Raw genomic sequence first — 19,665 nt, 5'->3', positions numbered from 1 at the left:
ATTTGGGATAGGTTGAGATTATAAATAATAAAACAAATTGTCTTAAAAATGCGTAGATATCCTTATATTTTAAGCACTTAGCTTAGTGATTAAATGACACAATGTAATATTTATTTATACTTACATAGAAAACTACATATTTATACTCATGACAGGAAATGAGATCGAATACAAGTTCCGTTGCCGTAAAAATAATGTGCTCTATGATCAAAAAGCCCTTAATCTGAAAATTAGCGGGAAATTACGAAACTTTCTAAATAATGAAGAAACATGTAAATTAAAAATAACCGTACAATGAGATATGCGTAATGATATTTTCAATAATTCAGTTTAAATTTAATTTACTGTTAAATTACTTAAAAGATATTATAGAAATTAAACAAATCTAGCGATCAAACACTAATCTCTCAACATAAATAGCATATATTTATATATAAAATAAAAAAAAAACAAAATGACAACGGTCATCTATCACCACGGTTTTTATTATCGATATTGGAAGTAAACATAATGATTATTTCCTTAGTAGTAAAGTTACAATTATCAAACTGAATTTCGCCGACATAAGTCACAAGTTCAAAACCATTTCCAATGATTCTAATGAGACGACCAGAATTAGAATTAAAAAATATATTATGCTTCTTAAAAAAAAAATGGCGCCAAATTTTCCAAAATGGCGTATCAATAAAATAAATAAAGTTATAATTGTTTTAAAAACCAATCGTCCTTTATATTTCTAATCGTCCCGTACTACTTAAATATGATATATTAAGTCTAAGACATGTTTGATATTATTTTATTAATCACAGCACGAGAAGTGAATGAAAATAGCATTTTGTTCTATAAGCCATCACTGATACATTTAATAATTTTAAACTATAACAGAAACACAAAAAACAAACACAAACATAAGAATAAACAAAAAATATTTCTACCTCTTAATATGTGCTTAGATAAAGCAAATAAAATTGTTAATAAAATAATCGAGTCTATGGATTTTTATTATTTTTAAATTTTACTGTATGAAAATGTAATATTGTGTGCTTGGAAACATCTACAAATATAGAACACTACAGTACAAAATCTAGTAAATGGCAAACCAAGCCAAAAGACAGTGATATTATTTATGAAACCGCAGTTAATTCATACTTAAACTGAGCAACTTTTTCAAAGAGGCAAAGTAAAAATTTTTTTAATATTTCAAGCCCTCACTGTAAAATCAAATCACTTTGGTAAAAGTGATTAAGTTTTAAGATTAGGCATTCTATCTGGCTTTTGACCTAACTAACCGTGTATATATAAATTAAAAACACAATGTAACAAAATTACAACAGGATATACCCAGAAATTTTACAAATAATAAATATGACATTAAACAGGTTAAAATTCAAGAATAACCATAGAGAAATGTAGATTTTTTATACATTGCTTTGTTTTTAATTAACATATTTATAATCAATGGTTAAATAAGGCAAAAAGTCTAGCTTCCAAACAGTATAAAAAAGAAACACGTTCTAAATTGTAGCGCCAATACTATACATTTAAAATGAGAAAATACACTGTGTATAAAAGGATACTAGTGGAACTATGGCCAGATCAACCACGTTGAGACTCTATGGAAAGGATTTCTTGAAACCATTTATTTATTTAGATAGGAATTTTATTTGCATATGTTCAGTTACAAGCAATAACAAAAGCTAAGAAATACAATAAAACCTGCGTATGGCTGCCGAGAGAATACAAAATGAATAATGACTCAAGAGTGCTTTTTTGAAACCTTGAAATACAATATTTCTATTATTTCATTAAGCTATTTTTTACTGTATTGCATTCATAATATAAATAAAAATAGCTTAGTAAATATAATAAGAGTATATGTACTAAAAAATTGCTATAATTTAGCAATTTTTCTAAACCATAGCAATTATTTCTCAATACTGCCTAACTCGATCCGTCCCTAACATCTGTAGCGACGCCATGTTTCCACGGCAGTTTCAGATGCTAGTCTCGAACAAATAATATTCCTCAGATTATTTTTTTTGTAATAATAAAAATCATAAGTGTAATATTATTTAAATAAAATAGTATAATGTTACACTATTGCAGTTAACTTCTTTTACAAGGGAGCAAATATAATAATTAGTATGTAAATTGGACAAGAAACGATATAAAAAATTATACTTACTATGACCACAGATAAGATTTTACTTACTATGCCATAATGAATGAAAGAATATTTTTTTTGTTTTCAGTGCGCCTCAGGCAATTGCGTATACTGCTTAATGGTTATTCCGTCCTTTTTATATTTTTTTTATGAATTAAACTACCGAAGCTTGAATTTTATGCTTTATTTTGTCACAGTTAAATCTACTAACATAAATTCTTTCATACACTTATAGACTAGTATAAAAATATGGATCAGGCCTGTCAATAATTTAAAAATTAATAATAACAGAATGCACACAGCGCCATCTAGTCCCAAACTAATATTGCAATGTGTGCACGAACCAACTGCTATAAATATCTATATATTACTTTTATAAACACATAATATACATAGAAAACATCCAATACAAACATCACTTTGAAATTGTATTGTTCTATACAATCATACAAACATGTTTTTATGACTTATTAATTATAAATAATCCTTACGTCATTACATAGTATAAAACAAAGTCGCTGTCGCTGTCTGTCCGTCCCTATGTATGCTTAAATCTTTAAAACTACACAATGGATTTTGAAGCGATTTTTTTTTAACAGATACAGTGATTCAAGTGGAAGGTTTATATGTATAATACATGTACACCCGGGTGAAGTCGGGGCGAGTAGCTAGTAATATTATAAATGTGAAAGTAGAGATGTCTGTTACTCTTTCAAGCAAAAACTACTAAACCGAGCATCATGAAATTTTGTACACATGTCCTTGGAGATATTAGAAAGAACATATACAAGTAATAAAAAAAATGTTTTAATCAATGCGAGCGAAGCCGCGGATAAAAGCTATAAATAAGTAAACAATTTTATAAATTTTAAATTATTGACAGCCCCAATCGTAATATTGAGAAATTGAGACATAGGAAAATACAAAAGTAGAGTGGATCTTATAAATACAATTTTTTTTTGTATTTTTTTTCTTTTCTATCCATTACTACAGTGGTACAGATACAAAAATATTATTGTTTAATGGAAAACAAATGTAGGGATATAACAATATCATTTGCAATTGCAAAAAAAATTTCGAAGTCGAAATTGAACCAGTTTCGACTGGCTATACCTATTATGACCAAACTTGTATATCACAATTAATATTCGCTACTTAATAGCCTGTTACGGACCATATATACAAACAGATGTTAACCAAAACAACGTATAACTTTCTATAGAATGCTCCGATTTTCATGATTCTTTTTTTATTGTATACGGTTACAAACAAGTTACTTGTGACTTGAGAAAGTATATGTGTATCAATAAAATTATTTTCTTATTCGCTTAATCGTACATTTTTTTAAATTGTAGCCTATAAAAAAAGAATCATCATAATTTAAACATTCTATAATAAAACGTGCACTATTATCCACAAGTACAGCATACATTTGAATCCATCGCTGAAATCAAGCTTAACATAATATATTTTAATAATAAATATTTGTTCCCTACTGGGTAACAAACCGACTACCTCCAACACTAATGCCCAATAAATATGTTATACATATAAATAGCATTTAGCATTATACAATAATATTTTTTAGCATTCCTAAACATTATGATAAAAAAACACCATTCGTAGGTGATACAACGTGATTATTATTCATAGGGACCATACATAAATTCTGTCACATGAATTTCGTGACGTTAGACACCCCATCCTCATCCTCGTCATAACTGGTCCTCATCCTTGTCACAGTTGGTCCTCATCGTTGTCACAGTCTGTCCTTATCCTTGTCACAACGGGTCCTCATCCTTGTCACATCTGGTCCTTGTCCTTGTCACAGCTGGTCACATGTTAGACTCCAGACAGTATTGTAACATGTGACTTTAATTTGTAATTTTAATCTACAAATTATTAAATCAACAAAACAAACTAAACTTCTCAAATTAATTATATTTTCATATAAATTAATAATTAATAAAATGTGACATCACGCCATCTATCCTCTCTCGCCTTGTCACGAAATGTCACATTATAGACATTTAACGTGTGACAAAATTTATGTATTAAAACAGCATAGTAATACATTGTTAACCAGCTTCCGGCCAGGCTGATGGTAAAACTATAATGGCAGTCGTAACATGGACTGACTTTACACTGAACTTAAATCTATGTTATCTGGAGAGGTACTAATGGAAGGGTGTCAAATGTTGAAATATAAGTCTGTAATAGACCTACATGAATTAAGAATTTTTATTTAATTTCTTTACCATCAGACAGGCCGTATGCTTGATTGCTACCATTACGGTATAATAATTATTGTATTCTTTATTTCCCTTTACTATTAAACCCTATAACACACCATTACATGTAATAGGCCTAACACCATGGGCAATTTTACTTTTTATTCTTTTTTACACATTATATAAGATATTTACCATAATATGACCATAAGCTATGAAATGATATTCGACGGCCTCAGTTGTCTATCGGTTTAGCACACGACTTGACTTCCGATGTTCGCGGGTTCGATTCCTCGCACGGTACAATGGTATATAACCTGTACAACACATACAGGTTATATACCACATTTATATACGTCTCAAAGCGTGGGAAACCAGCAAAGGCTGAGAAAATTTAGAGTAAATAATGATAACAATATTAATAATCTCAGGACAATTCACACAGCACCATCTAGACACAAGTTAAGCTAGCTGAAGCTTGTATTATGGGTACTAGATAACTGATATAAATACATAGATATATATTAATCGTAAATACATACTTATTATATATAGAAAACACCCAGACCGATACGAACAATCATACTCATGAATACAAAAGTTTGTATCGTACTAGGTATCGAACCCGCAACCATCTGGTATGAACTGTTGAGTTCAACCGCTAGACCACCGAGATCTTCAATATATAATGCTAAATATCTTCTTATATACTGTGTAGTAATACGCTATCACTTGATTCTTCTATAAGATGACCCCGCTGTACCAGCTACGAATAACCATCTCAGTCTTGATAACCACTCAGTTCAGTATTATCAGTCTGGGCGGAAGCATGCCCCTTCGGCTTAGCCACACACTGTAACAAATAATGGTCATTTTGAGAAGAGTATCATATGTCTTAGAAAACATTTTCTATTTTTTTTGTTTCTATTGAATTCATTAAATAACAATCCGAGATCATTAATAAACTTCATTGCTGGCTGCTAGACGGCGCTGAAGTAGCAAGGTTGGTTAAAAAAAATATATACAGAAAAATAATACATATATATATACATATGCAAATATATAAAAAATACTAATATACCAATATAAAATATATAAGTTTTTTTTTTCGGACTACTCTAATGCTGTTGGCCGCAGCTGGCCTTTACAGCTTCACCGGACGATAGGGGGCGAGTGCAGATGGCACTCCAAACCGAAGGAAGGACTTATGGAGCGGCTGAAGGACAACGCCCGCCTGACGGATACGACGCCAGTCTGAGGGCACCACTAGGGGTTCGAATCTCGGCTCAAATGGTCACTCTTATTCTCCCAAATTTGAATTTAAAAATGAATCTGTATTATTGTAAACATGTACAACATTTATTTGAAAAGAATACGAGCTGAGTTTCTTGTCAGTTCTTCTTATCTCGATATCATTCCGAACTGACGGTAGATTTGACATATCATAAGAGTCTGTAATAGACCTACATGAATAAAGATATTTTGAATACGAGCTGAGTTTCTTGTCAGTTCTTTTCATATCATTCGAACATCATAAGAGTCTGTAATAAACCTACATGAATAAAGATATTTTGAATACGAGCTGAGTTTCTTGTCAGTTCTTCTCATCTCGATATCATTCCGAACTGACGGTAGATTTGACATATCATAAGAGTCTGTAATAGACCTACACGAATAAATATATTTTGATTTTTAATTACCATTTACTTAGAAAATGTTTCTAAGAAAAGTAAAAAATTCGATACCAGGAATCGAACTGAGTTATAAAATTAAACTTACCCGATACCGGCGCCAAGCAGCAGGGAGACCAAATTCGTGACAAGTACAGCTGCGACTGCGCCCCGACTGAACAGGCACGAACGTCGCACGGACAGACAGTGGCTCTGTGAATTATATATATATCATTACATAAAAGTTATGTATGCAAATCTTTAAAACTACGCAACGGATTTTGAAGACAGAGCACAGTATAAAACAGTCGATGTCTCTGTCTGTCCCTATGTATGCTTAAATCTTTAAAACTACGCAACGGATTTTGAAGCGGTTTTTATAATAGACAGAGTACAGTATAAAACAAAGTCGCTGTCTCTGTCTGTCCCTATGTATGCTGAAATCTTTAAAACTACGCAACGGATTTTGAAGCGGTTTTTATAATAGACAGAGCACAGTATAAAACAGTCGATGTCTCTGTCTGTCCCTATGTATGCTTAAATCTTTAAAACTACGCAACGGATTTTGAAGCGGTTTTTTTTAATAGATAGATTGATTCTAGAGGAAGGTTTATATATATAATACATGTACACCCGTGCGAAGACGGGGCGAGTAGATAGTTTATACATAAAATTCTCGTGTCACAATGTTAGTTACCATACTCCTCCGAAACGGCTTGACCGATTCTCATGAAATTTTGTGAGCGTATTGAGTAGGTCTAAGAATCGGCCAACATCTATTTTTCATCCCCCTAAATGGAGAATCGACTAACATCTATTTTTCATCCCCCTAAATGTTAGGGTTAGTCCACCCCTAATTTTTTTTTTATTTTAAGGCAAAACAACGTTTGCCGGGACAGCTAGTTTAAAAATTGTGAATGTCAGGCACAGAACATCGATGTTATTTTATATAAGATTTTGCACTCCTTCTCGAACATTCTGTGGCGTCATTATTAAAATCAACGTACAATACATTCAAAATATTCATTTTATTTCAATTTAAAACAAATCACCCACTGCAATATTCCTCCAGCACACAGCTTGGAAGCCTAGTGTTGACTCTTCGGCGACCAAACGGTTCAGGACTATGTATATTTGTTTAGAATGTGTATTCACCTGTTGCATGGCCGGTACAGCCAACTGCTGCTCCAGGACCTCAATGGAGGAGGTGGCTGAGGGTGGACCTCGAGCGCTGGGGGGGTGTTTGAAGCGCCAGTCTCTGTAACATACAAACATACAAGCAACAATAAAAAAAAATACCTGCAAAGTGGTCGAAATCCGACCATAATTAATTTTAATTAGATTATAAACAAGCTGTTCACACGACTTCGTCCGCGTGGAATTTAACATTATTTTTCTAAAACAAAAGTAGCCTAAGTCACTCCTTATTACATCAGCTACGCGCCAAAAAAGTCATGTCAAAATCGGTCCAGCCATTTCAGAGATTAGCCAGAACAAACAGACAGACAGACAAAAATGATAAAAAATGTTATTTTGGTGTATGTACCGTATTTATATTCATATGCATGTAGTAAAAAACGGTTACTTCAATATTACAAACAGACACTCTATATTTATATGTATAGATGTTATTAATATAAGAGATGTGGTTAAGATCCCGTGATGTTTACTAATTAAATGCTTTTGTATTCACACACTTAAACTTAAAAATGTAAAGTAATAATAAAATTATTTAAAAGAGCAACACGCAAGTTTCTTGCTCGTTCTTCTTGTGATGAGACAGCTTTCCGAATGAGCGGTAGATTAAAAAAAATGTAATGACTATTCAAAAGTGCTTCAATGTAAGTTTATTTGCATAAATGATTTTCTATTCTATTCTATTTCTGTACAGAAATTGGAGACTTCTACATAGCGGCGTATCCTTACGTGTCAGCGGAACCCGAGGACCTGACCTTCGAGGGCGGAGAGAGGATCGAAGTGATGAGGAGAGACGGAGACTGGTGGACCGGACGCATCGGGAACAGGTCACTCGGTTATTTATTAATTGAATATAGCCGTTTAGCACACTGCCTCACTTCCGACGGTAGCGGGTTCGATTCCGGTTGTAAGTTTATTTGAATAAATGATTTTCTATTCTATTCTATTTTATTCCTAAATAATGATCGTGTCAAATTTAAAACAGTATATAGTGTAGTACTCACTTGGGTGGTTGCTGGTCAGGCCGGCTGCTCCATTGCCACACCCAGTCGTTGGAGTCATCCTGGAATTAAAAAAATTACACATTTATATAAATCATTTTTCACCTTTAAAAAACAATACAAGAATTATCTATGTACTATTTAACCTATAAATCTTACGGCAAAGTAGTTGTATATATATATGTTTAATGTTTATATTTATTAATGTTATTTTATTCTATTTTGTTCTTTCTAGTATATGTAATTGGTTTGTATATATTAGGAGGATGGAAAGAATTAGCTGGAAGGATAAAGTAAGAAACGAAGAAGTACTACACAGGGTAAAAGAAAAAAGACAAATATTGAACACAATAGAAAATAGACGAGGGAAAATGTTAGGACACTTGATACGGCGCGATGATTTCATGAAAATTATTATTGAGGGGGAAATAGAAGGAAAGAGGGGAGGGGAAGACCAAGGAATAGCTACATCAAACAAACTGAGGACAAAATAGGAGTCGTGTCGTATCAAGAATTAAAGAGCATGATGGAAGATCGCGGAAAGTGGCAAGAGCTCCACCGACAAGAGCGTAGCTCTTAAATTATGAATGAATGAAATGTATATATTAGTTGTAATTTTGTTTTAATTATTATCATTAATATTTTAAATAGTGCCCTCTCTCTCCCCCTTTGATATATATATTTTTGGTGCCACTGAAAACCAGCTGTATGTTCACCTAGGACATACATTAAAGCTGAGTGGAGCCATTTCAGTGTATTATTGGATGTAAAAAATGATTATTTTATGTTTATTTTTAATTATGGTAAATTAAGTTTAATTTAATGTACATTTTCTTTGCTCTTTTTTTTCGTTTGTTGTTTATATTGTATTTTTTACATTGCACTGAATAAAATATATTTCTTTCTTTCTATATATTTATTTAAGTCCAGCTTTTACCTGCGGCTTCGCTCGTATTGAATTCATTAAATAACAATCCGAGATCACTAATAAACTTCATTGTTGGCTGCTAGACGGCGCTGAAGTAGCAAGGATGGTTAAAAAAAAAATATAAAAACAACAAAATAAAAAATATATACAGAAAAATAATACATATATATATACATATGCAAATATATAAAAAATACTAATATACCAATATAAAATATATAAGTTTTTTTTTTTCGGACTACTCTAATGCTGTTGGCCGTAGCTGGTCTTTACAGCTTCACCGGACGTTATGGGGCGAGTGCAGATGGCACTCCAAACCAAAGGAAGGACTTATGGAGCGGCTGAAGGACAACTCCTGCCTGACGGATACGACTTTAGTCTGAGGGCACCACTAGGGGTTCGAACCTCGGCTCAGGCCGTCGTAATTTCGATCCCCGTTTGAATTGGAGGGGGATCAATGACCAAATCAAAATTAATATAATTTCAATACATGTGTGGTTTTTTCATTCATACTTAACTTTTAAGCTAATATTTTCTTATGAATAGCTTTAAGAAATTGTTTTTTCATTGCCTGTCTTTTAATTGACATAAATAAGTTTTTAATCCAAGCACAAATGGTCATGTTAAGTATAGCCTGAAATAAATCTATATATTTATAACTCAAAGGTGACTGACTGACTGTCTGACTGACATAGTGATCTATCAACGCACAGCCCAAACCACTGGACGGATCGCGCTGAAATATGGCATGCAGGTAGATGTTATGACGTAGTCATCCGCTAAGAAAGGATTTTGATTAATTCTACCTCCAAGGGGATAAAATAGGGGATGAAAGTTTGTATGAAACTTTGTCAATTTTAAACCGATCGGGCTGAGACTTTGCATGCATAAAGCTACTATGACGTAGGCATCCTCTAAGAAAGGATTTTGATAAATTCCACCCCTAAGGGGATAAATTAACGCGAGCGAAGCCGCGGGCAAAAGCTAGTCTTATATATAAAATTCTCGTGTCACAATGTTAGTTACCATACTCCACCGTACCGTCGTGACCGATTTTTATGAAATTTTATATGCATATTCAGTAGGTCTGAGAATCGGCTACTATAAATTGTAAGAGATTAATTGCTAAAATTAATTGTAGGAGAAAAACTAAAAATAAAATTTAAAGACAACTATAAAGAATTATTTAAAATTTGTAACGTTCTACCTGCATCAGAAAAACATAAATACTTATTAGCTACTAAAAACCACAGCAAACAACACCATATGACGAAAACAAGCCATCGTATAGAGACTAGGAAATGTGTACAAGGTAAATACGAAACCCCACCCCTACATCTAAATAATTATTATGGATATCGATTGTTACAATTAAAATTGCCTGAAATATTTAATAAAATGCCTCAACATATCAGAAATCAAAATAGATATAAATCCTTTTGTATAAATTATAGAAACCATTTATTAAAAACATATAACATCACATAAAAAAAAAAAAAAAAATCTTGTCCTTATTTAATACTTAAATATTGTAAAACGGAATACTGTATTTTATGTGTACGTTAAAATACTATCTAAAATAATATATAAGCATGTACCTATTGTAAGTAGATAAGAGAGAACTACGTGCCTGCAGACAAACCCCGACAGGAGTTTTGCAGGATAGTAGAATAATAATATGTAAAATTTGAAAAATAAAGCTTTTTATCTATCTGTCTATCTATCATAGATAGTCTATCATAGATACCCTTATCGTTCAGGGGTATGAATAATAGTATTCATACCCCTGAGCGATAAGGGTTTGGACAACCCTAACACCTTTTTTTATTTTGTGACTAAAATTCATTTTTTTATAAATGGGCTTTAAAAAATACATACAACCCTAAATATTCACCCTTTTAGCATCAACCCCTATTTTTAATAGCGTTTGCCGGTTACAACTAGTAAATATCATCATCATCTGCTTCTTCCTTATCCCATTTATTTGTGGTCGTCGTAATATGTTTTTCTTTTCCATTCATCTCTGTTCGCAGTCATCGCGTTATTCACTCCCTTTCTTACCATATCTTTCACACAGTCTATCCATCTCTTTTTCGGCCTTCCTCTGCCCTTATAACCATCCACATTGATATGTAACACCTTTCTTAAAATATTATCCTCATTCCTACGCATTACATGTCCAGTTACAGCTAGTAAATAAATATAATAAAAAAATTATTACCTTCCAACAGTTGATGTACACGCCTTTCAACTCGTCTTCAGTCGAGGGCTCCAGATTGGGGCTATTCGGAGGTGATTTCGGGCTGAAAGCATAAAACACTCAATTTCAAACTTCAAAATTTATTAACAAAAGATCCTTTTGGCCTCTTGTGCATGTCATGATTAATATAGTTTAATTTTATATTTTACTAGCTGTTCCTGCGACTGCGTCCGCGTGGAATTTTTCTAATATAAAAGTAGCCTAAGTTACTCCTTATTACATCAGCGACCTGCCAAAAAAAGTCCCGTCAGAATCGGTCCAGCCATTTCAGAGATTAGCCGGAACAAACAGACAGACAGACAAAAATTGTAAAAAATGTTATTTTGGTGTATGTACCGTATTTATATTCATATGCATGTAGTAAAAAACGGTTATTTCAATATTACAAACAGGTACTCCAATTTTATTTATATATATAGAAGATTTTTTATGTAATCTATAAACTTATATATTTTATATTGGTATATTAATATTTTTATATATTTGCATATGTATATATATGTATTATCTTTCTGTATCTCTTTGTTATAATTTTTCTTTTTTTTTACTATCTCTGATCACCGCGACGGTTGACTGGTAGAGAATGCCATCAGGCATTATGTCTGCCATGCATACAATTTTGTGTGCAAAAGAATAAATAAATAAATAACCCTGGACCATTAACACAGCGCCATCTAGTCCCACGGTAAGCAGAGCTTGTGTTATGGGTACTAGACAACTGATATAAATAAATAAATAACTCTGGACAATTAACACAGCGCCATCTAGTGCCACGGTAAGCAGAGCTTGTGTTATGGGTACTAGACAACTGATAGAAACTCTTACATACATTTTATTTGTAAATACATACATAATATAAATTAAAAATCATCCAGACTAATACAACCAAATAATGAACACAAATATTTGTACTGTGCGAAGAATCGGATCCGCGACCGTCCGATGTAAGGCGGTGTGTTCAGTCGCTGGACCATAGGGGCCTTCAGGGGTCTATACTAGACTACTGATATAAATACATGGATGCATTTTTTAAATAAATACAATATGTTTTTATATGATACATAGAAGCGGTTTCAGAGGAGCTTCCTCCCGCGTACACTTAGATCGTGGAATGAACTGCCTGTCGAGGTTTTCTCGAGAGACTACAGCACGGGGTTTTTCAAGAAGGGTATATTAAGGTTTCTTAAGGGTCGGCAACGCGTATGTGACAACCCTGGTGTTTCAGGCGTCCATAGGCTACGGTAACCGTTTACCATCAGATGGGCCGTATGCTTGTTTGCCACCTAAGTGGTAAAAAAAAACACCCATTGAACGGTCTGCTGGTCGGCCGACCGTTAAGAAATGTCGTCGTAATTTTTTTTTTATTACACGGGACAAACGAGCATGCGGCTCACCTGATGGTAAGTGATTACACGGGACAAACGCAACACAATGCAAGTACGTTGTCGGCCTTTTAAAAAGGAATAAGGAAGGTTTCAATATAATAATAATAAAGACATTTATTCAGCATTACAGTATTCTTAGATGCTATCTATCTTATATACTATACAACTTAAAAGCTAAAAGCTAAAACATACTAGTAACGCTGAATGTGACTCCCACTTTTATAAATATATATACCACAGTGCTGATTTTCTGCGGGGCCACCACACAGGAGAGAGCGTTAAAGATTACTAAAGAAAATAAAGAAAATTCGTATCGGTTCGGAAATACCATTGCTGGAAGGTGATTAATGAAGAGAGCTTGTTTTAAAAGTAAAATATAATTATTGAAATCTATATGTAATTGTCCGTCTTTTTGTCTTGTACCTTGTCCTGTCTGTCTTGTCAATTCTTTCGTCTGTCCTAATCACGTCTTATAACCAGCCAGCAGGCAGTCCTGTCAAAAGGCCGCAACACCCATACAGATGCAAACAATCATACTCACGAATACAAATATTTGCACCGTGCGAGGAATCGAACCCGCGACCATCGGAAGTAAAGCGGCGCGCTTAACCGCTAGACCGAGGCCGTTGCAATTGCATATACATAAATCTATTGATTATTAATTAAATAAATGTATGTTAACTTCATTTAATGAAGCCCCGTAATGAGAGCGAAACGCATGCGCATCAGGCGGACCGGCAGTTTGTTTATCATTCATTCAACAGCCTATTGTAAATAAATAAATAAATAATCTCAGGACAATTCACACAGCGCCATCTAGACCCAAGTTAAGCTAGCTAGAGCTTGTGTTATGGGTACTAGATAACTGATACAAATACATAGATTTTTTTTTTTTTTTTTGTAAATACATACATATTATACATAGAAAATACCAAGACCGATACAAACAATCATACTCATGAATACAAATGTTTGTGCCGTGCGAGGAATCGAACCCGCGACCATCGGTCGTAAAGCGGTGTGCTTGCCGCTGGACCACCGAGGTCGTCATTGTGGATGGTTACTTAGCGTCTTTATTGTTACCGCTATTATGTTATATATTGTGTTCTTGTAGCAGCAGCGGGAAAGAAGTTTTTGAAATGATGAGTCCAGATTGTTGTTATGTACATATTTATAATTATATATATTTACAATTAATATATATACAAGAAAGATGATTCGGTCTCGAATGATATATTGTTATTTTATTCTTCTGTCGTAACTAGGCAACGGTGTTGCAGCGCGATTATAATTAATTCGCCACAGTTATAAGGGCAGAGGAAGGCCGAAAAAGAGATGGATGGACTGTGTGAAAGATGATACGGTTTTTTACTGAGCAAAGCCTATTACTCACTAAACGATTACTTGAATGACGAGTGTGCATGGCAATAGTTGTTCATTTTTTCATTCAATGTTAGACATAGACACCTATATAAAAATACATTGTAAAAAAACTGGCTTTAAAAAAAAAAGTAATTCAATTGAGTTTCTTGCCAGTTCTTCTCAATTGGATCTATATACCGAACTGGACGGTAGGGAAAAAAATAAAATTATAATGTAAAAATTTGACGTTCATAAGCGGCTAAAATGTCCTATATGAATAAATGATTTTTGAATTTGAATTTGAATTTGAAGTAAATAACGCGATGACTGCGAACAGGGATGAATGGAAGCGAAAAACATATTACGTCGACCACAAATAAATGGGATAAGGAAGAAGCAGATGATGATCAACAGCCTCGGTGGTCTAGCGGTTTGGCCCACCGTTCTACATCCGCGTTCACTTCCCCGCACGTGGCAAACGTTCACAAGTATGTTTTGTATCGGTCTGGGTATTTTCTATATATTTATTTACAAACAAACATGTTTTTAAAGAGATCGCTGCCAGTATCTTCGGAACCTTGCCTAAAGGGACTCCTTTTAATAATATATTTTAGTTATTGTATTATATTTTTAAGGTTAAAAACCTTAAAAATATAGTTTTAGATTCTTTGTTGTATAATCTATACATCTGTACATATAAATAAAATTGGAGTGTCTGTTTGTAATATTGAAGTAACCGTTTTTTACTACATGCATATGAATATAAATACGGTACATACACCAAAATAACATTTTTTACAATTTTTGTCTGTCTGTCGGTCTGTTCTTTCCGGCTAATCTCTGAAATGGCTGTACCAATTTAAACGGGATTTTTTTTGCAGGTATTTATTGTAATAAGGAGTAACTTGCATTTTAGAAAAATAAAGTTAAATTCCACGCGGACGAAGTCGCGAGTACAGCTAGTACAATGAAAAACATGTCCCCCTCACCTGCCCTTCACGCTCGAGGCCCGGGAGTGTCGCACAGACGAGTCTCGACTCTCCCTCTGCGCCTCGCGAAGCAGTCTTATATACTCATTTTCGTGGGCCACCAGACCCGAGTTGAGTTCAACCCACGACTCTGAAACAAAAATATTGCAACACAAGTTATATTTCAAACTATGTATTGTGATGACGACCTCGGTGGTCTAGCGGTCTAGCACACCGCTTTACGACCGATGATCGCGGGTTCGATTCAATTCATCGCACGGCATAAACATTTGTATTCATGAGTATGATTGTTTGTCCGGTCTGTGTGTTTTCTATGTAAAACATGTATGTATTTATAAAAAAAAAACTTTGTATATGTATCAGTTATCTAGTACCCATAACACAAGCTTTAGTTAGCTTAACTTGGGTCTAGATGGCTCTGTGTGAATTGTCCTGAGATTATTATTATTATTAATGATGTTGACCGCAGCTCGGCATCCTTCTGATCTATCGGAGCGGCGGCGACGGGACCAGTGTGGTGCGCCCGGACGCGCGCAACGGGGTCGTTGTCTTCCCCAGCGAGGACGGTGTCGTGTATGTCGTGTATTTAAGCGTATTTTCTAAATATCTTTGTAACGCGGTGGTTATCACCTCACCACTGTATCGTTATATATGATGTGATGAGGTGTCGCTACATAATATATTGTTTATTGTAGTATGTAGGTAGTGAGTATACAGGTGTAATAATTGTACTATTTATTGTACATTAGTAAGTTTATTTGGTAGTGTGCTACATGGCTTATTAGTGACGCGTACATTCCACGCGGAGTCGTAACGTGGACTGACTTTACACTCAACTTAAATCTATGTTATCTGGAGAGGTACTAATGGAAGGGTGTCGAGTGTTGACAGAAATATTAAAGTGTAGGCACATCTGATGTTTTTAATAAATGAAATCAGAGATCTCTTATGTTCAGTGATTAAATTACAACACGATTGCCGAGCTGATTGGCGCGAAACAATCATGCCCCGGATGGGGTTAATTGCCAACATTACCAGCACGATCGACATCCGGTTATAAACAATAGTATCGTGCTGTCACCATAAACAATTGCACTCGCTGCGGCAAACAGATAAATTATATAACACTATCTGTATTTATATAATATTATCTGTATATTTTATATTTCTATATTTGGTCCATGCGACAATCAACATTTTTTTTAGAATCAATATATATAAAAAATATAATTATATTAGATAATATATAAAAAATATATATTAATGCATTTAATGATTACTATGATATATTTTTTAAATAAACAATGAAACAGTTGACAGATAGACTTAAAACGATTGAAATCTTGATAATTTTATAAACGCGAAAGTTTCTGAGTATGCATGTTTGTTACTCTTTCATGCAAAAACTACTGAACGGATTTTCATAAAATTTTACAGTAACGTAGCTTATCAGAATAACACATAGATTTTTGAGTTTTCAATAAACAATTAAAGGATTCAATTGAATCATTATATAGTATAAAATAAAGTCGCTATCGCTGTCTGTCCTATGTATGCTAGAAATCTTGAAAACTACGCAACGGATTTTGAAGCGTTTTTTTTTAATAGTCTATTAAAATTAGCTAGTATATAACATACACAGAAAATACCCAAATCGATACAAACAATCATATTCATGAATACAAATGTTTGCACCCTGCGAGGAATCGAACCCGCGACCATCGGAAGTAAAGCTGTACACCGCTAGACCAGCGAGGCCGTCAAATTTAGTCATGAAATCAGTATCTATTAAAGAGGACATAAAGTTCCGGAGATCGTAGTACACACACGATATCTAAAACATGTCATACCATGTTTATATAAGATCTTCAATCAGACATTGCGTAATCAATTAATTTAATTGATCAACCGCAAAAAAACGACTCGTTTTAAGCAAAAACATATCGCATTCCACTAGCTGTGAAGGTCAGGGTCTGATGACTACAATCGTCAGTCAATCAGTCAATATACTGTTATCAGTTACAAACTGATTCAACATAAACTTTTTTAAAACTAATTGGAGTGATAAAGAATTCGTCGGGCCCGCCTGATGGTAAGTGATAACCGTCGTTTATATACATACATGAACAGCACTACGGACATTGTTATCATGTGACCTTAATACGGTGGGGATCTGAAGAACTACGAGGTCCGGTCTCCATACACTGTAATTTCACAGGTCATATCTCTCAACAAACTGCCTATAAACTCATGTTCTTCTGGTACTTTTAATGTAGTTTCGCTACATTTTTGTCATTGTAATGCCAAACATGCTGACGTACCACCCGATGGTAAGTGGTGACCGTCACCTATATACATGAACAGCACAACGGACATCACGTTGTCATGTGACCTTAATCACGTAGTCATGTGACCTTAATACGGTGGAGATCTGAAGAACTACGAGGTCCGGTCTCCACACTGTAATTTCACAGGTCATATCTCTTAACAAACTGCCTACAAACTCATGTTCTCTTGGTACTTTTAATGTAGTTTCGCTAAATTTCTTTGTCATTGTAATGCCAAACAAGCTGACATACCACCCGATGGTAAGTGGTGACCGTCACCTATATACATGAACAGCACTACGGACATCACGTTATCATGTGACATGTCTTTGCTAATTTTTAAGGGATGATAATGTAATGGTGCAACCGCCTGCGCTAACGGTATACGCTGGCGGGGCACCAATGGAGGATGATAAGATAAACATGAGGTCAGGTCAGTTAGCACATCGTGGTAAAATCACCAGAATTTATCACGATGGTTTCCAGGGGGAACCGCACGGAGGTCAACCTGAATCTAGAATTTCTTTGGCTTTTTTCGATTGCATTATTAAATATATTTCTTTATTTTATCAAGGTTCCCATTCCACGCGAAGTCGCGAGCACAGCTAGTACATAGTATAAATAGATATGAAAATAATCTCAAAACAATGATTCCCTATCATTGTTTTATCAATAACGGTCCACTGTCCCTTAAACAAACATCTGTACACAATAGGTGCTACAGACAGTCCCCTTCGTCGGGGTTGCTTTGAAGCCGAAGAAACGGCCGCTCACGTAATCCTGGAGTCCTTGCAGTGACACAACGAACACAAATCCTCGGAACTGTGAGGTCGCTCCGTCACTGTGAAGACACTAGGAAACTTCTGCGCTTTGAAGGAGCTTGGCTAGCTACTCTAGTCTAGTCTCTGCTCTACACGCACAACGGCCCAAATTAGAGGCTGATTGCGGAGAGTGGAGTCCAACTTATATTAGGTTTTCTTTTTTAATTTCTTTTTAAATTAAAGACTTTGTTCCAATCTAAGTACATGCCAGTCCCATTGCACTCTAAAACTAATCACTCCATTACCTCACATGTGAACAAATTGCCTTAGTAAGAAAGACAGGAAATATGTTTGTTTGATGCTATAATTATTTTAATAATTATTTATTTATTCCATAAATGATTATTTAAATGATAATAAATAATAATACTTATATTATATATATATATATAAGTATTAATTTTTTTTTTGCCACCTCTCCAATGAAAATTTCATTAATTACATAATTTTGATTTGCTATAATTATTATATGAAATTATAATTTCAGTGGTTATTTATCTTTACTACTATTTTTTCCTTTCTTTATTCTCCAAACAACAATATATTCTCCTAAACTATGGAATCACTACACAACACCATGGCGCAGATGATGGAACATTTTAACAATAAAATGATAGAGTTCCAGAACGACTTGCAGAAGGCAAAGTCAGAGCCCGCAAGTATTTCTTCACTGGAGTCAAACTTCAAAACATTCCAGTCCTTCACCATCACCGCACTACAACCGTTTGAAGGGTCATATATGAAAATGTATAAAAAAACTGTCACTTGTTCTCAGAAGATCAAGGTATTTGACGTTGCAATGTTTACTTGCTCTAAATATAGCACAAGGATAGCATGACTCAAGAAGAGCATTGACTTCCTTGATACACTGCAAATACAATGACTCCGAACTGCAACAATGTATGAAGACAACGGCCATTCCTCGTTCATCATTCCACAGAAATTCCGTTTGTCAAATATATACAGCATCTATTCTTGTGTAAAAAAAAATTACGAGTCACGTTATTTGTCCGCGTTGGACTCCTAAACTACTGAACCGATTGCAAATGTGGTTTGCAGATTGTGTGCAATTTGATCCAACTTGAAAGATAGTGTTTGGGAAACTACTCTGCTACCAAAATGTTAGGGAAAACGGTAGGTCACGTACCGTTATGGTTCTGCGGATTTCTTGGGCTTCAGGGTCTCGAAGATATCTTCGCTAGCTTTCACACACTTTCACAGGTTTCACAGTAGGTTTAACACAGTTCTAATCCATTTCAATTCACAACAAATGCGCGCGCGCGTCTAGGCTAACGGACTCTAATATAATATAATATCTGTGCTTACGATG

General features: G+C 34.3%; 1 protein-coding gene across 2 annotated transcripts in view; it reads right to left on the bottom strand.

Moving 5' to 3' along the window:
- Positions 1-4,936: 4,936 nt before the first annotated feature.
- Positions 4,937-19,665, bottom strand: part of LOC131842796 (BCL2/adenovirus E1B 19 kDa protein-interacting protein 3) — a 46,879-nt gene continuing 32,150 nt past the window's right edge. For both annotated transcript variants that reach the window (XM_059191367.1, XM_059191366.1), the window contains exons 2-7: positions 15,188-15,317; positions 11,413-11,494; positions 8,267-8,325; positions 7,221-7,323; positions 6,175-6,278; positions 4,937-5,248 (exon numbers count right to left, since the gene is read on the bottom strand). In XM_059191367.1, the coding sequence (XP_059047350.1) occupies positions 5,194-5,248; positions 6,175-6,278; positions 7,221-7,323; positions 8,267-8,325; positions 11,413-11,494; positions 15,188-15,317 (533 nt within the window). In that variant the 3' untranslated portion in view covers positions 4,937-5,193. The remainder of the gene's footprint in view (positions 5,249-6,174; positions 6,279-7,220; positions 7,324-8,266; positions 8,326-11,412; positions 11,495-15,187; positions 15,318-19,665) is intronic.

Source organism: Achroia grisella, unplaced genomic scaffold (genome assembly GCF_030625045.1).
Source record: "Achroia grisella isolate CSIRO2021 unplaced genomic scaffold, CSIRO_AGI_Agris_v1 utg2471, whole genome shotgun sequence".
Taxonomy (NCBI): domain Eukaryota; kingdom Metazoa; phylum Arthropoda; class Insecta; order Lepidoptera; family Pyralidae; genus Achroia; species Achroia grisella.
The sequence above is the reverse complement of the archived record's forward strand: the minus strand, read 5'-3'. Positions and strand labels throughout refer to the sequence as shown.